The 13,624-nt window shown below is 38.3% G+C and overlaps 1 protein-coding gene across 1 annotated transcript; it reads left to right on the top strand.

Annotated features, from left to right (window-relative positions):
• Positions 1-3,065: 3,065 nt before the first annotated feature.
• Positions 3,066-10,543, top strand: SLC16A14 (solute carrier family 16 member 14; the record flags this gene model as incomplete). Its single annotated transcript, XM_082487159.1, has 4 exons — positions 3,066-3,327; positions 4,175-4,318; positions 7,805-8,812; positions 10,395-10,543. 4 exons carry the CDS (start codon positions 3,066-3,068, stop codon positions 10,541-10,543), a joined length of 1,563 nt encoding a protein of 520 aa, XP_082343285.1.
• Between the last annotated feature and the right edge of the window lie 3,081 nt (positions 10,544-13,624).

A 13,624-nucleotide genomic window follows, 5' to 3' on the forward strand; every position in this document is an offset into this window, starting at 1 on the left:
AAAAGCTTTTCTGAAAAAAAAATCTAGTCCTTCTCCAGCTGACGGAATCAAGAATCCGGATTCTCCTGCCTTTAGATGCAATCCCTTGTGAGGGGCTGTGTTCAAACACCATTACTGTGAGTGGGTCTTCACTACCTTGCATGTTGGGGAAATGTGGCTGTCTTCTCTGCCTTCCGCGATACTGCGTTCTTGGCAGTGCTGTGGTGTGGGAAGAAAGCTGAGGGCATGTAAGTGCACCTCTCCTGGGTGCGATAGGGCACGGGGCGATGAGTCAGTAGTGGGGAGAGGATCCAACCGTCCAGTCCTTGCTTTATCCAGAGCACAAGAGTTTGTGCAGCTATTGGCAATGACCTTCCCTGCTTTTGAGTGTTTTCACTCTGAACTTGTGAGATTAGTGGAAAGTTGATAGTATAAAAGTAATAATAAGCAAGAATCCCGTTGAAAAGGAAAATATATGCATTTTCTGAAGACTTGTGGGGGTTGATGCAAGCATGACATTAACTTGCATCTACTCAATCTAAGCCCATTCAGTCAGTAAGATAAGATTGAAAAGATGAGTGTCATATCTTTGCATCTCAATGTCAATTATTTTTTGCTTTAAATAATTTAAAATATATAGAAGATGTGTCTATTTCCAGTCCAAAGAAAATTTCTGCATCCAGTATCAGTATTTAGGTGCACACAAACCCAGTCAAAAGCATGAAAGAGAAAGGCGAGGCTTCACATTTAATTCTGACTCTGAATCTTCAGTTACATAATTTTGTATTCCATTATCTAAGATGTACTGTAATATCCATCATACATTTTCATTAATCTTACACAGAGCATGTTTAACAGCTTGCAATTTTCCTTCATTCTACCACTTCTCATTATTTCCCATTACCATGATTATTCACTATCTTTGTTACCTTTATGCAGTTAGTATTTCTCTCTTGTGAGTGGGCTGAATTCTCCGTAAGTAGTCATATAAACTATGTTAATGGGGGATCTAGCTCCAGGTACATTAACAGGAAAGGGTTGAGATGTCATCTTTAAGACCTACACTCTGTAGAGGAAGGATGAAGTGTAATTTTAACTAAGGCTGTCCTCTTATGTTCAAAAAAGTTTGCACCACCGCATGGCTCTGATGCGTTCCCCTGCTACCCTTCCTGCCTCAAATACCCTGCAGGACCTCTAGGAAGACCTTTAAGCATAATCCTCCTTCTCTCTGCCCTTGATTTAGAAAGAAAAGGCCAGTAAGTCATTTCAGTATGTGTTTCCACTGGCACCCAGGTGTGGACTCATCAGTTAGTCGCAGCTTATCTGCTTGTGTAGCAAGAGTTAAATGTGCTCAGTTCTTGTTCTTCCTCACTGTGTCACCAATACCTTCCATGGCCAAGTTAGGCCTAAGGACAATTTACTCCATAAAGAGTATCCATCTATGAAAAGTCTGATACCAGGAGTACAACATATTTTAGCTCCAATTCACTGTATGAGGCAAATCAGTGTGCTCTCGGAGGAACCTGCATGTTCAAGTTGTCCTTAGTTACACATGATTACCTGTGCTGCAAGTAAAGGGATATGTGGCACTTAACTACAATGGTAACTTACCCAGCAGCCAGCCTGGAGAGGTCACATATATTGGCACGTTTTCACTGTTGTCTGTGAAAGAAACTGTAGCTTTGACCAGTCAGCTCTGAGTCTATCTACGTATTGGTATGAAGTACTTCAAGGCCTTCTTGGTGTGTTTATCTAGCAATAAGAAAAAAGTAAAATAGTTTGGAAAAGTAGTAACTTGCGAAGCAAAATATACTCATGTATTTAAAGACACCAGCCCAAATTTTCAGTTAGTACAGAATCTGAGTTACTCCATTCACTGCTGGTTTTCAGTAGCGGGGAGCTAGCCCTGAGGCACACCTTCTGAGGGCTCACAGAATACATAAGGAGCTTTTTTAAACAACTTTTGATAACTTTCTTCTCTCTTTTGACTGTTATGAAGCTGATGGCTCTTTTTATTTCTCTGGAGAAGAAAAGAAGACAAAAAATTACCATCTCTGGTAGTTTGTATCATCTCATTTCTAGTCTCCATGGAAACCTATGAGGTGCTCCACAGTTGGGTAACATTTCAGTATGTAACAGCAGAAGTCAGATGGAGCGAAGACTGGGTTCTGCACCTTGCCTGTTAATTAAAAATTGTTTTGAAATTATTTTCACATTGTGTTGCAATCTTCACTTAGAATAACAATGGAAGAAATCAAAGTAATCAAATTATGGCCTGATTCTACATATACCTATGCACATAACTGCCACTCAGTTTGATTCTTATAGGCAATGCCATTAATTTGGAAGAATTCTTTGGTTTTAGCAGGATTATAAGATTAATACTATGGAAACTGAAAGCATAATAGCAAACTGTTTGTCAAGTTGACTCTAATAAAAAGCTTGCCAGAGACGTAGTAACAATCCCCTTGTAATTTATGCAAGCAAAGCATTTTGAAAATTAAGAACCTTAAATCTTTATCTTTCTCTCTCTTCACTCTTGTTCTTCCACTACTAAGGAAGAAATACATCTCAAAACTGTTTTCCTCTGAAAAGATATGGTAACTTCATCTACTTGTGTCTTCAGGATTCCCTTTTTTTTATTCCAAGCTTTATCAACTTGAACCCAAAAGCACATAATCTTACTGGGACAGCAGAAGGTGGTACAGAGAAGGAATATACAGAGAGAGACCAGTCTTTTTTTGTGACCACTGTCAACTCATGAAGAGTGAGTGCTCTCAGCCACCTACAAGTAAGTAAAGTGTATAGTAATGGAAGTAATGCAACCTACTGTCAACCTGTAAATACCCCTGTATAGAGAGCCGTGATAATAAGGTACACAAAGAAATACATTAATTAGAGAATTTTCTGAGCATTTTACATTTGAACAATGAAAACCCAGTATTCACCTTGCAACTGCACTAAACCACAAGGGTGAAATATTGTAGTGATTTATGCTATTCACTATAACCAAACTACAAAATCTGATAATTTTGTATGTATTTTGAAGGTGTTTACTGCATTTGTTTCAGAATACCGTGGAGAAAATGTATGCTAGTCGAGAGGATATTGGATACGATTTTGGAGATGACTCAAAAGTTGGAAGTAAGCCAATTAAACCTAATCCAAACATCGATGGAGGATGGGCTTGGATGATTGTACTCTCCTCTTTCCTGGTGCACATACTTATCATGGGGTCCCAAATGGCCCTTGGAATACTCAACATGGAATGGCTTGAAGAGTTCAATCAAAGTCGTGGCTTAACAGCGTGGGTTAGCTCCCTCAGCATGGGCATTACGCTTATTGTAGGTATGTTCCAGCATAATTTATTTCACAACTACAAAGATTTTTAGAATATGTTTGACACTCATCCCCCAAGCATTTTCTGACAGTTTTCCATTTTATTAGCAGAGCTCCCAGGTTCTCCTGAGTTGCCTTTTGGAAGTCACCAGGGCAAATTTTACAAGTTAGAGGGAGAAAGGGAACAATAGGGAAGATGATAGAGAAGACAGTTACTCCAGGAGACAGCATGAGCAGGAAAGGGTGCCTGTGACTTCAAGGCCTCACTAGAATTAAGAAAACAGAAGATCTGTGAAGCTTGTGGTCCTCCCTGTACTTTATCTGGGAGAAGAAAATGTTGAACTTGGACAGTTTATATTTCAGTTTGGCAGCTGAACTAAAATTTATTTTTTAAGTTGTGGTTGGATCAACCCAAAATAGTATCTGGAGGGGTATGTTTATGTATATATGTATCTACACACCTGTCTCCCTAAATTAAGATTGAAAAAGTGTCTAGGTCTGCCTAAAACATTCCACTGAAAACAAAATAGAATGTTTACTTTCTAGTTACTTGTGAAAAAGGCCTGCACTCACACAGCATTAGTATTGGGAACAATGGTTTCAGTTTCTTCTTCTTTTTAAACTGTCCCTTCTTCACAGGACAACTTTGATTTTAAGTCCGGTGCATATTTGCTAAGTATTTGGTCAGTTGATTGAATTTTTCTTCCCACAATTTTAAACAATAATAGGGGAAACAAACTGAATTACATGATGTTTAATATTTCATTTAAAACATTAAGAATCTTCATGTGAAAAATTATTAAAAAGTGTAGAGAATTAAATAAATAATTTAGTATTTTAAAATGTTTTTTAACAGGTCCTTTCATTGGTTTATTCATCAGCATGTGTGGGTGCCGCAAGACGGCTATAATTGGAGGGATATTGAATGCCCTAGGTTGGATACTGAGTGCCTATGCCTCAAATGTGCACTACCTCTTCCTTACATTTGGAGTAACAGCCGGTAAGAGCTGTACTAATGTTTGAAAGTTCTTTCAATTATTTTTGATTCCTTTGAAGGTTGTCTGGGTGAGTAAAGCAGGAAGGTAGACTGTAGAGTTATTCCAGCTTTCCTTTCACGCTCTTTACAGTCTGTTATCTTTTCAGAAAATTTACTTATTTACTCACTTGATTGGGCTCAATGACTTTTGTTGTCATTTGAATCTGCTGTGTGAAGATGGTATTTTTATCAGTTTCTCCCAAGTAAATATATTAGAGGACATTTTTAAATACAGGAATTAATGTAACCCAAACTCTAACAAGTGGAATTTTAAGGTGTTAAAACACTGTTGAATTATATATCTTGCTAACTCCTCTCTTTGTCTCAGAAAGAAACAGCAAATGTTTTCTACAGGAGCTGCTCCCCATTAATAAAATACCAGATTAAGATAACTATGTACTGCTTCAAAACCCATTTTAAAGGGCCTTGTGGGTTACTTCTGGTAGGCAGCTAAGCTTCACACAGCTTATTGCTCACTGTTCTGCAGTGGGATAGGGGAGAGAATCAGAAGGGTAAAAGTGAGATAAAGACAGTTTAATAAGTAAAGCAGAAGCTGCATGCATAAGCAAAGCAAAATAAGGAATTCATTCACTGCTTCCCATGGGCAGGCAGATGTTTAGCCATTTCCAGTAAAGCAGGGCTTCATCACATGTAGTGGTTACTTGGGAAGACAAACACCATAACTCCGAATGTCCCCCCTTCCTCCTTGCTTCCCCCAGTTTTATTGCTGAGCATGATGTCATATGATATGGGAAACTCCTGTGGTCAGTTGGGGTCAGCTGTCCCACTGTGTCCCCTCCCAGCTTCCTGTGCACTCCCAGCCCACTCACTGGCAGGGCAGTGTGAGAAACAGAAAAGGCCTTGATGTAAGTACTGACCAGCAACAGCTAAAACATCCCTGTGTTACCAACAGTGTTTGGGTCACAAATCCAAAACATAGCACCACGCTAGCTACTACGAAAAAAATTAACTCTATCCCAGCCTGAATTAGGACGACGCATGTGGCTGTGTTTCATATGCAGTTTCTAACAAAGGATATTCAGATTGCATCAAGAACCACTAATAAATAGCAATTAATTTTGCTACATATTTTTACAATTAAAATCACTGAAAGAAGTAATATTTTGTCATTTTTATTGGAAATAGGTCTCTAGAAAACCTTTTGACATATATAAGAGCCCAATCAAAATATGAAAAGGCATGCGTGTTTAGGCATCTTTCTTGGAAACCGATAGATCCTTAGTGCCTGAATGCTCAGTTTCTAGCAAAATGTGACTTGTGAAAAAAAAAATAATAATAGTTACTTCAAGAAAGTTATATAGAAGAACCCAGTATTATTTACTTAAAGCACTACTCAATTTTATTCACTATTCGTTTCTGCTAAGAGTAACTGTTAATAGATATGAAACAAAAATGTTAAAATGATCAAAGTAAGAAATACAAAATTTGGCCTTTAACTATTATCTGAGCAACACTGAGCAATTCAAGGGGCTTTGCAATATTATTCATTCCATGAATAACATGGCCAGCTATGTTTGCAAATGAAGCATAGTATCTATGCTATATGCGTCAGACAGAAGCATTATGAAAAAAAATTGTTTACAATACTAATAATAGCTTTAGTACCCTCCTTTCCCTCAAACTACCCTTTCACAGAATTTCACAGAAATCTGCAGAATTTTTGTACATGTTTTTTTATCTAGCTCTCTGGATGGAAAAAAAAATGAAACTAGCAGAGATCACTCTCATGACTCTTTATATCACCATAAAATAGATTTCAGTAATGTTGCAATAATGAAGAACAATAATTACAGACAGGCTTCTGCCCTTTTCAGAATTTCTGTTTCCATATATATTGCATATAATCAAGCAGATAGGAACCTACATACTCTTTCTCTCAGCCCTTGTGAATTTTCAGAAAGAGCGTACACAAAATATGACACACAAAAAAGCAAAGATTATACAGAGACTTCAAAGAGGGGTGAAAACTGTATTTGCAGAAAAAATCTGAGGCAAATTTTTACACGAGATGGAGAAGTGAGATGCTGTCACAGGAGTAATTCTCTCCAGAGATGCCTGAGATGTTTCCTCCAGCTTCATGAGACCACTCACCATTGCCTCACTCACCATCTCCTCACTTGCCATCCCCTCACTCACTATCTCCTCACTCACTGTCCCTTCACTCACCATCCCTCACTCGCCCATCGCCTCACTTCCCGTCCTGTCACTCCCCATCCTCCCTTGCTCACCGCCATCTCAGAGAAGTTTCCTTCATGTTCTCATGGCTGCTAGATGTAAGACTGCTGTTCACTGACGGTGGTCACCCTTTGCTGCGATCACTTCTGGGCCTCCATGCAGTGTTCTGCGGGCGTACTCATGGCTCCTGTGCTCCTGTTGGTGACCCACCGTGCCAGACGACCTCATGCAGTATGTCCCCACAATCCCAACCTTGTCCCCACCGGCCGCAGCCACACTGCCGCCTCAGCTCCCATTCCCAAAGCGCCCCTCACCTCAGCGTTGTTCCCCTCCCCCAGCTCGTCACAGCCTTCCCCCTCACCTCTTGGCCGCCAGCTTCATCCCAGCTCCAGGGGCTCTCCTTCCTGCAGCAGCAGTATGGGGGGACAGAGGAGCCTTCTCCCCCCTCACCTGTCTGGGGAGCCCCGGGGCGGGCGCTGGGTGCCCCTGTGGACTGAGGGGGCAAAATGGCTGCTGAGGCCCGGCAGGGGGAGAGCAGAGCTGGCCCTGCTGCTCCTGGTGCGGGGGGACAAATCTGTGAGGAAAAGGAGTGGAGAGGCCTGTGGCCCCGTGTCGGCCTGTGAAGGTGGCATGCCTGTGCATGTCATTAGACTACGTTTTGCTATGTAGCCCACAGAATGAAAAGATAAGATAAAACAATTTAAAAAATGCCTTATTTCAGGGGAAGTGCAGTAAGTGCTCACGCGAGCAGGAGGCTGGGCTGTGTTTTCACAGCAGCCGTTGGCAGGCCGGTGGGACGAGGCAGTTTCGGCTGGGTTTGGGGAGGGAGGCCTCGTGCAAAATAAAAACCTGATCATGGATTTGCGTAGCAAAGAAAGAAATGCTTCTGGCAGGCAACGCAGGTCAGCTCTGACCACGATACACTGCCGAGGTGCTTTTTTTCAGGCTCTGCTGGAATAACAGCTCTTTCTCTGATCTACCTGTAGCTAGGTCATGCTGTAGCTGCAGGCAGCTAGGTTGTCAGCTATTTAGGAAAACTCTTAAGCCCAAAACACTCTTCTAAATTCTTATCACAGTGAATTTGGAAGCATTTTCTGCATAGACCTCTTCCATTCCAAACATGAGAATTGAATATTTATTCTCAGTTTTATTACTGTGCTTGTGCAAAAGTTAGGAATAAAACTGATTCGTTTTTCATTGACTTTTACCTTGTTGCCAAAACATTCAGACTGACTTGGGTTTTTATTTTCATAGGTGTTGGAAGTGGCATGGTTTATCTGCCTGCGGTGGTCATGGTAGGGCAGTATTTTCAGAAGCGAAGAGCGCTTGCACAAGGACTCAGTACCACAGGGACAGGGTTTGGAGCTTTCCTAATGACTGCCTTACTGAAGTACCTCTGCACCGAATTTGGGTGGAGGAACGCCATGTTCATCCAGGGCGCCATCTCCCTCAACCTTTGTGTCTGCGGGGCGCTTATGAGACCACTCTCTCCCAGAGACGTTGTTAGTGAAAAATATGTTGTGAGAAGTGATAGTGAAGATAATCAGGCAAAAGCTCAGGCAAAAGCTCTGTCCCGTTCTGCAGAGACTATAAAATCTAATGGAGTCCTCAGTGAAGAACCGGAAAAAAAAGAAGAGGCAACAAACGAGGAAGTGCTTGACAGTGTTCAGCACATAGAAATTGGAGGTAAATCTAGAAGTGGAAGGAGCTTGTATGGACTGCGCATTCTTAAGACAGTGAGCCAGCTGACGGTTACAGTCAGGAAGGGCTTTGCAATATGGTACTCCAGCTACTTTGGAGCAGCATCACTGTTTACCAATAGAGTATTTGTAGCCTTTATAATTTGGGCTTTGTTTGCCTATAGCAGCTTTGTAATTCCCTTTATTCATCTTCCAGAAATAGTCAAGCAGTACGACTTATCTAGTCAGAACAATATATTTCCTTTGACATCCATTATAGCCATTGTTCATATTTTTGGTAAAGTGATCCTTGGAATCATCTCTGATCTCCCGTGCATCAGCACGTGGAATGTCTTCCTCATGGCTAACTTCACCCTGGTCACCTGCATTCTCACTTTGCCACTAATGCAAACATACATTGGCCTGGCTGTGGTTTGTGCTCTAATAGGATTTTCTAGTGGCTATTTTTCTCTAATGCCTGTTGTGACTGAAGATTTAGTTGGAACTAAACACCTTGCAAATGCCTATGGCATCATCATTTGTGCCAACGGAATATCTGCATTGCTTGGACCACCCTTTGCAGGTAAAAAGTTCAAATCTCTAACCAACAGATGTTTGTATAATAAATAACCGTGTGACTTGTTATATTACTAATATTTTTTATGTTCTGAGCACATTATGTTCTCAGTCCTAAATCTATTGCAAGCTATCCTTTCAATGGTACATTTCCTTAAAATATGATCATACACTTTTTTTAAATGGAAAGGTTTAACCTATTTTTATGTGTTTTGGGTAGTATATGCACTATGCATACTCATGCCCCTAGATGAAAAAATTATGTATAATTTTCAGGGTAGGCAGGTGTTTGTACCATAGTATTACCCCCAAGAACTATAATGTGTCTTTGGGTGTCACCACTCTAAGCTGCCAACAGATGTGTTGATTTAATTAATGCAGCTTTGCTTTCCTTCAGCCAGGAATATCTACTCTGGGGATTGCACTGCTCATAATTTCTTTACTGCCATCCACAACAGAAGGTAGAAGTGTATGCATTTATCCATAAAGTTACTTAGGTTTAAACAAACATTCATTACAAATTTTATCATAGAAAGAGGCAGGAAAGTACAGGAGAGATATAGATACTGATTGTCAATACAGTGCCAGACTATGGCTGTCTTTTACAGAGATGCAAATCTGAAGAGAGCATTAAGAAACCTTCTGAGCAATGGCTGTGGTCAGCCAGGGATGGCACTAGGCTGAACTGAAGCTATTGGCAGCACAAGCAACCCAGAAAAGTGAAAACACTCTCACCTTCTCTCCCCACCGTTAAGTGAGCTGACACAATTTAGAAGACAGCTCATTTAGTGCCCTTTCAAAAGCAACAGTGTTTTACTCTACCATATATTCTTCCAGAACCTCTCAGTCTGTGCTGAACATGTCTTTGTATTTGGTTGTAACACAGCAAATAGGATGCAATTAGTTGATGAAAATAGCTTCTTAACTTGAGGTTACATCGCAATGCAACCAGCATGGCATGAGGGAATTTTGCTATTTTGGGTTCTCAAACCTTTCTGAAGTAACCTTAATATATTTTTGCAAAGAAACTAAGGTTGGAATGAAAGTCATTGCAGTACTGAGATTTATCTCTTGAAAAGTCTTTTATCAGTATGTGAGTCTTTGAGAAAGCTATTGGGAATGTGTTTGCTTGCACAAGGCACAGCATTTGAACTAGCCTGCAGTATCGGGCATTTTACAGACAATAGTAGGGGGGAAGAACTAATTGGTTTGGGATTCCAAAATGTGTATTTTAAAGTCAGACCTGTGACAACTTGTTTGAAAAATGTACAGCTTTAGAGAGAAGGTTGCTCAGCTTCTTAGGATGGCACATAGCTAGAGTCCCATTTTAAGACTTCCATGATACTTAAATGAGGGGATAGGTTTTGCGCTGGTTTTGGGTTTTGGTGAATAAACAAGAGATTTTGTTAGTATACTTCCATTTGTAGCATCTAGAGGAGGAGACAATCACCACCTTTTTTTTTCCACAAAACTTCTATGGATTTGACTGAAACATCATGAGAGAAATGTGCAGTATTTTTCATATTTTCCCATGCAATGTACCTTGTTGTCAAGCTTTGTAACAAACATGTTTTGTCCTTATTTTGCAGGTTGGATCTATGACATCACACATAAATATGATTTTTCTTTTTACATATCTGGCTTGCTATACATGGTGGGAATAATATTTTTACTTATACAACCTTGTATTCAAAAGAAACAACCAAGAGAAAAATCAACAGAAGAAGCACAAGTATAGAACAAATTCCAGAAGTTTTTTTACAGATTTTTTTTGTTTTCATGTTTCTATTGTATGACAGTATGAAGCTGTTTTTCTTATGGAACCAACTACATTGAGCTGTACTTAAGTGAAAAGCAAATGTGCTCCAAAATGCTAATAAATTATTAGAAATATGCTTTTAAAATGAGTTAAGATCTTTTACTGTAGAACTAACAAATACAGTGATTAAAAGCACCTGCTAGTCTTTTAAAATTAGAACAATGCTAGGAGCCGTTACCCTTGCTTCTCTTTTAACTTTCACCAGTACCCATTGGTGAAACCCCATTGACTGCAGTGCAGTTACTCCTGATTTCCACTAGTCCTACAAGAGAATTTGATCAGGATATGAATGGTTTATAAAAGTCCTTCCTACTATGTATTCTGTCTGATAAAAGATTAGTTACTGAGTATGAGAAAATGATTGTATTTCTTACCTGGCTAGTCAAGTACTGTTGAAATTCTAGTACAATAATTCAATTAATTCCGTGTATTAAAATGACTATTTCTGTGATACAAAACTGAAGAAAAGTTCTTATATTTTTCTGAAATGACTCTCTACTTCAAGGATTTTTTATTTTATTTTTTTAAAGTATCAACTGCATAATAAAGTACCCATCATCAATACATAGGCTGCATTATAAATGCTGGGACAACTGAAGTAAAACAAACGTAAAAGCAGAAATAGGCAACATATGGAAAATATTATTGTTATTTAGAGACTGGAAAATGTTTCCAGAAAAGTTTGAAGTTTCTGGCTGCTTTACCTAATTGCAGGTATTTTAGAACATTGTAACATTGCCATTGACTCCTTCCATGGGACTTGTTTGTCAAGTAAACAGTACTAAAGAAACCGAGCTGGGCAAAATTGGCCAAATATAGTTTTAGAAAACTGGACTACAGCAGACTAAATTTTGGTACAGTTAATTTAATAACAAAACTGTTACATTGTGAGCAGTCATGCTGCTGCTCATAATGCACACCATGAACTGTGTAAGACTGGTCACGTTTAAGATGTTTATTCACTAGAAAATCCAATAATGCAGAGCATGGAAGAGCTAAAGACCATTGAAAATATTCAAATAAATTTTCTTAAACAACATTAAGCACCTGGTAATCAATGCAGAATGTTTTGTATGGTGGTACAAGGCATACGCTTTTCAACTTTGAGAGGTAAGTCTGTTAATTTTCCTATCAAATAAAAGTCACTGTAGGTTTCTTTCCTGCTAGCTTTGTGAAAGGTTTTTCATGACAAATCAGGTTCTTAGTTTAATACTGATACCTGCTGCTGGAATTCTTTAAAAACAATTGATACTATTCAATTATATTGAACAAATATTGGGAAACAGTTCAGTATGCAACAATGTCATTATACAGATCTTTTTATAGCTGCAAGGTTGGTTAAAAAAAAGTTCTGAACCACAACTGGTATTGTTCTATATTGCAATTCACCAGCTTCTTAGTTCTGCACTTCTACAACTGTTGGCAGGGACATACTTTAAAATAGATCACTGAAATGAGCCAAGTTAAAAAAAAAAACCTTAAGGAAACCCCAAACTACTTTAAGATTTAGATCACTTCATTCATACAGGATAGTTATGTATGGCCTTTAAAATTCATATTAAAACAACTGAAGTGGCAGTGAACTGCAACACATGCTGTGAACACGCAGTCAGTAATTTCTTAAAATCAGCTTTTTTGTTGGAGAAAATGTTCATGTAAACTACACTTTCACATCGTTTCTTTTGTTACAGGTGTAATGTCTCCTTAGTGTGAATGCTGCTGCTAGCTTATTTTAACTGAGCTATCTTTTATTGGTGAGATATATATATATATATTGAAGTGATGATTTACCTCAGTTTCCTTTTTTTTTTCTTTTTGAAAGATATGTACCCTTTATACGTAGATGCTCACTTTGTCTTCTGTCAAAATCAAATTTATTTGCATATTACTGTAATGAATAATATGTTGTTCACTTATGATATCTGCAATATATCTTTCTATCAAAGTCCTCACTGGGCCATATGATGGGAATAAACTCACATTACCCAAAATTTCACTTTCTGTTCATTTACTAATTGAGTTCATTTATTTAAGCTTAAAAATGAAGATCGTACTGCAAAATAATTGTTCTTATTTCACGTAACAGAAGGAACAGGTACATGGTTGATCAAGGATAAGGGAAGGTGTGCTGACAAAATCAAGTTAAATTAGGATGTTAAATTAATATTCACTCAGTCCATATTGGCTAGCACAGGTTCTAGTTTCCTGACCTGAAACTGCCTAAATCTGTTGTAAGTACGAGCTAAGAAAAAATTCACTAGTGGTAAATTGACAGAAAGTGAGAAAAGAGGGTCTGTTGTTTAGTATCCCTGCTTACATACTGCAGATCTTAAAATCATCTCTCTGAAGCAAAATTACATTTGATAGTGTTTTATTACACAGAACGGAAATTTTATTAATACAGTATTTTATGCACATCATGAAATTTGTATTTGTCATTGTCCTAAAAGGAAATAGTCACAAAGATGAAAGAGTATACTAAAGTGTTTCTTCTATCTAAAGATCTACAATCACCAAATGCTTCAAGAATATTGGTATGTAGATGCAGAACAAAATATTCTTAATCTACATTAGCAAATATCTTTTAAGAATTAAAATACTGCTTTTTAAAGAAATAGAATGATATTAAGAACCCTGTAGTTTTTAATCAATTTATAAAATTCAAGTTTAATACTTGACATGTTAAAAAACTGTAAACCTAATACACTCTTCAAATATTACAGTATTATATCCTAATACTGCAATCACGGTAATACTCAGGTCTTTAGTCTACTCAATGGCAAATGATGTATTAATCAACTGGTACTTTCAGTGTAATAATATTTGGCCTCTTAATTACTGAAGTTGATTGTTGGAGTAAGTCAGTAATGTCAGTAAGAACTGCCTTCATTTTACAACACTCTTAAGTAATCATTGTTATAGTCTTGTAAAAGAGCAAATGTCTCTTATCAAATAGGTAACTTGAGCAATGGCAGTCAATTAATTTCAGAAGTTCCTGCA

This window comes from Vanellus vanellus (genome assembly GCF_965231255.1).
Source record: "Vanellus vanellus genome assembly, chromosome: 8".
Classification (NCBI taxonomy): domain Eukaryota; kingdom Metazoa; phylum Chordata; class Aves; order Charadriiformes; family Charadriidae; genus Vanellus; species Vanellus vanellus.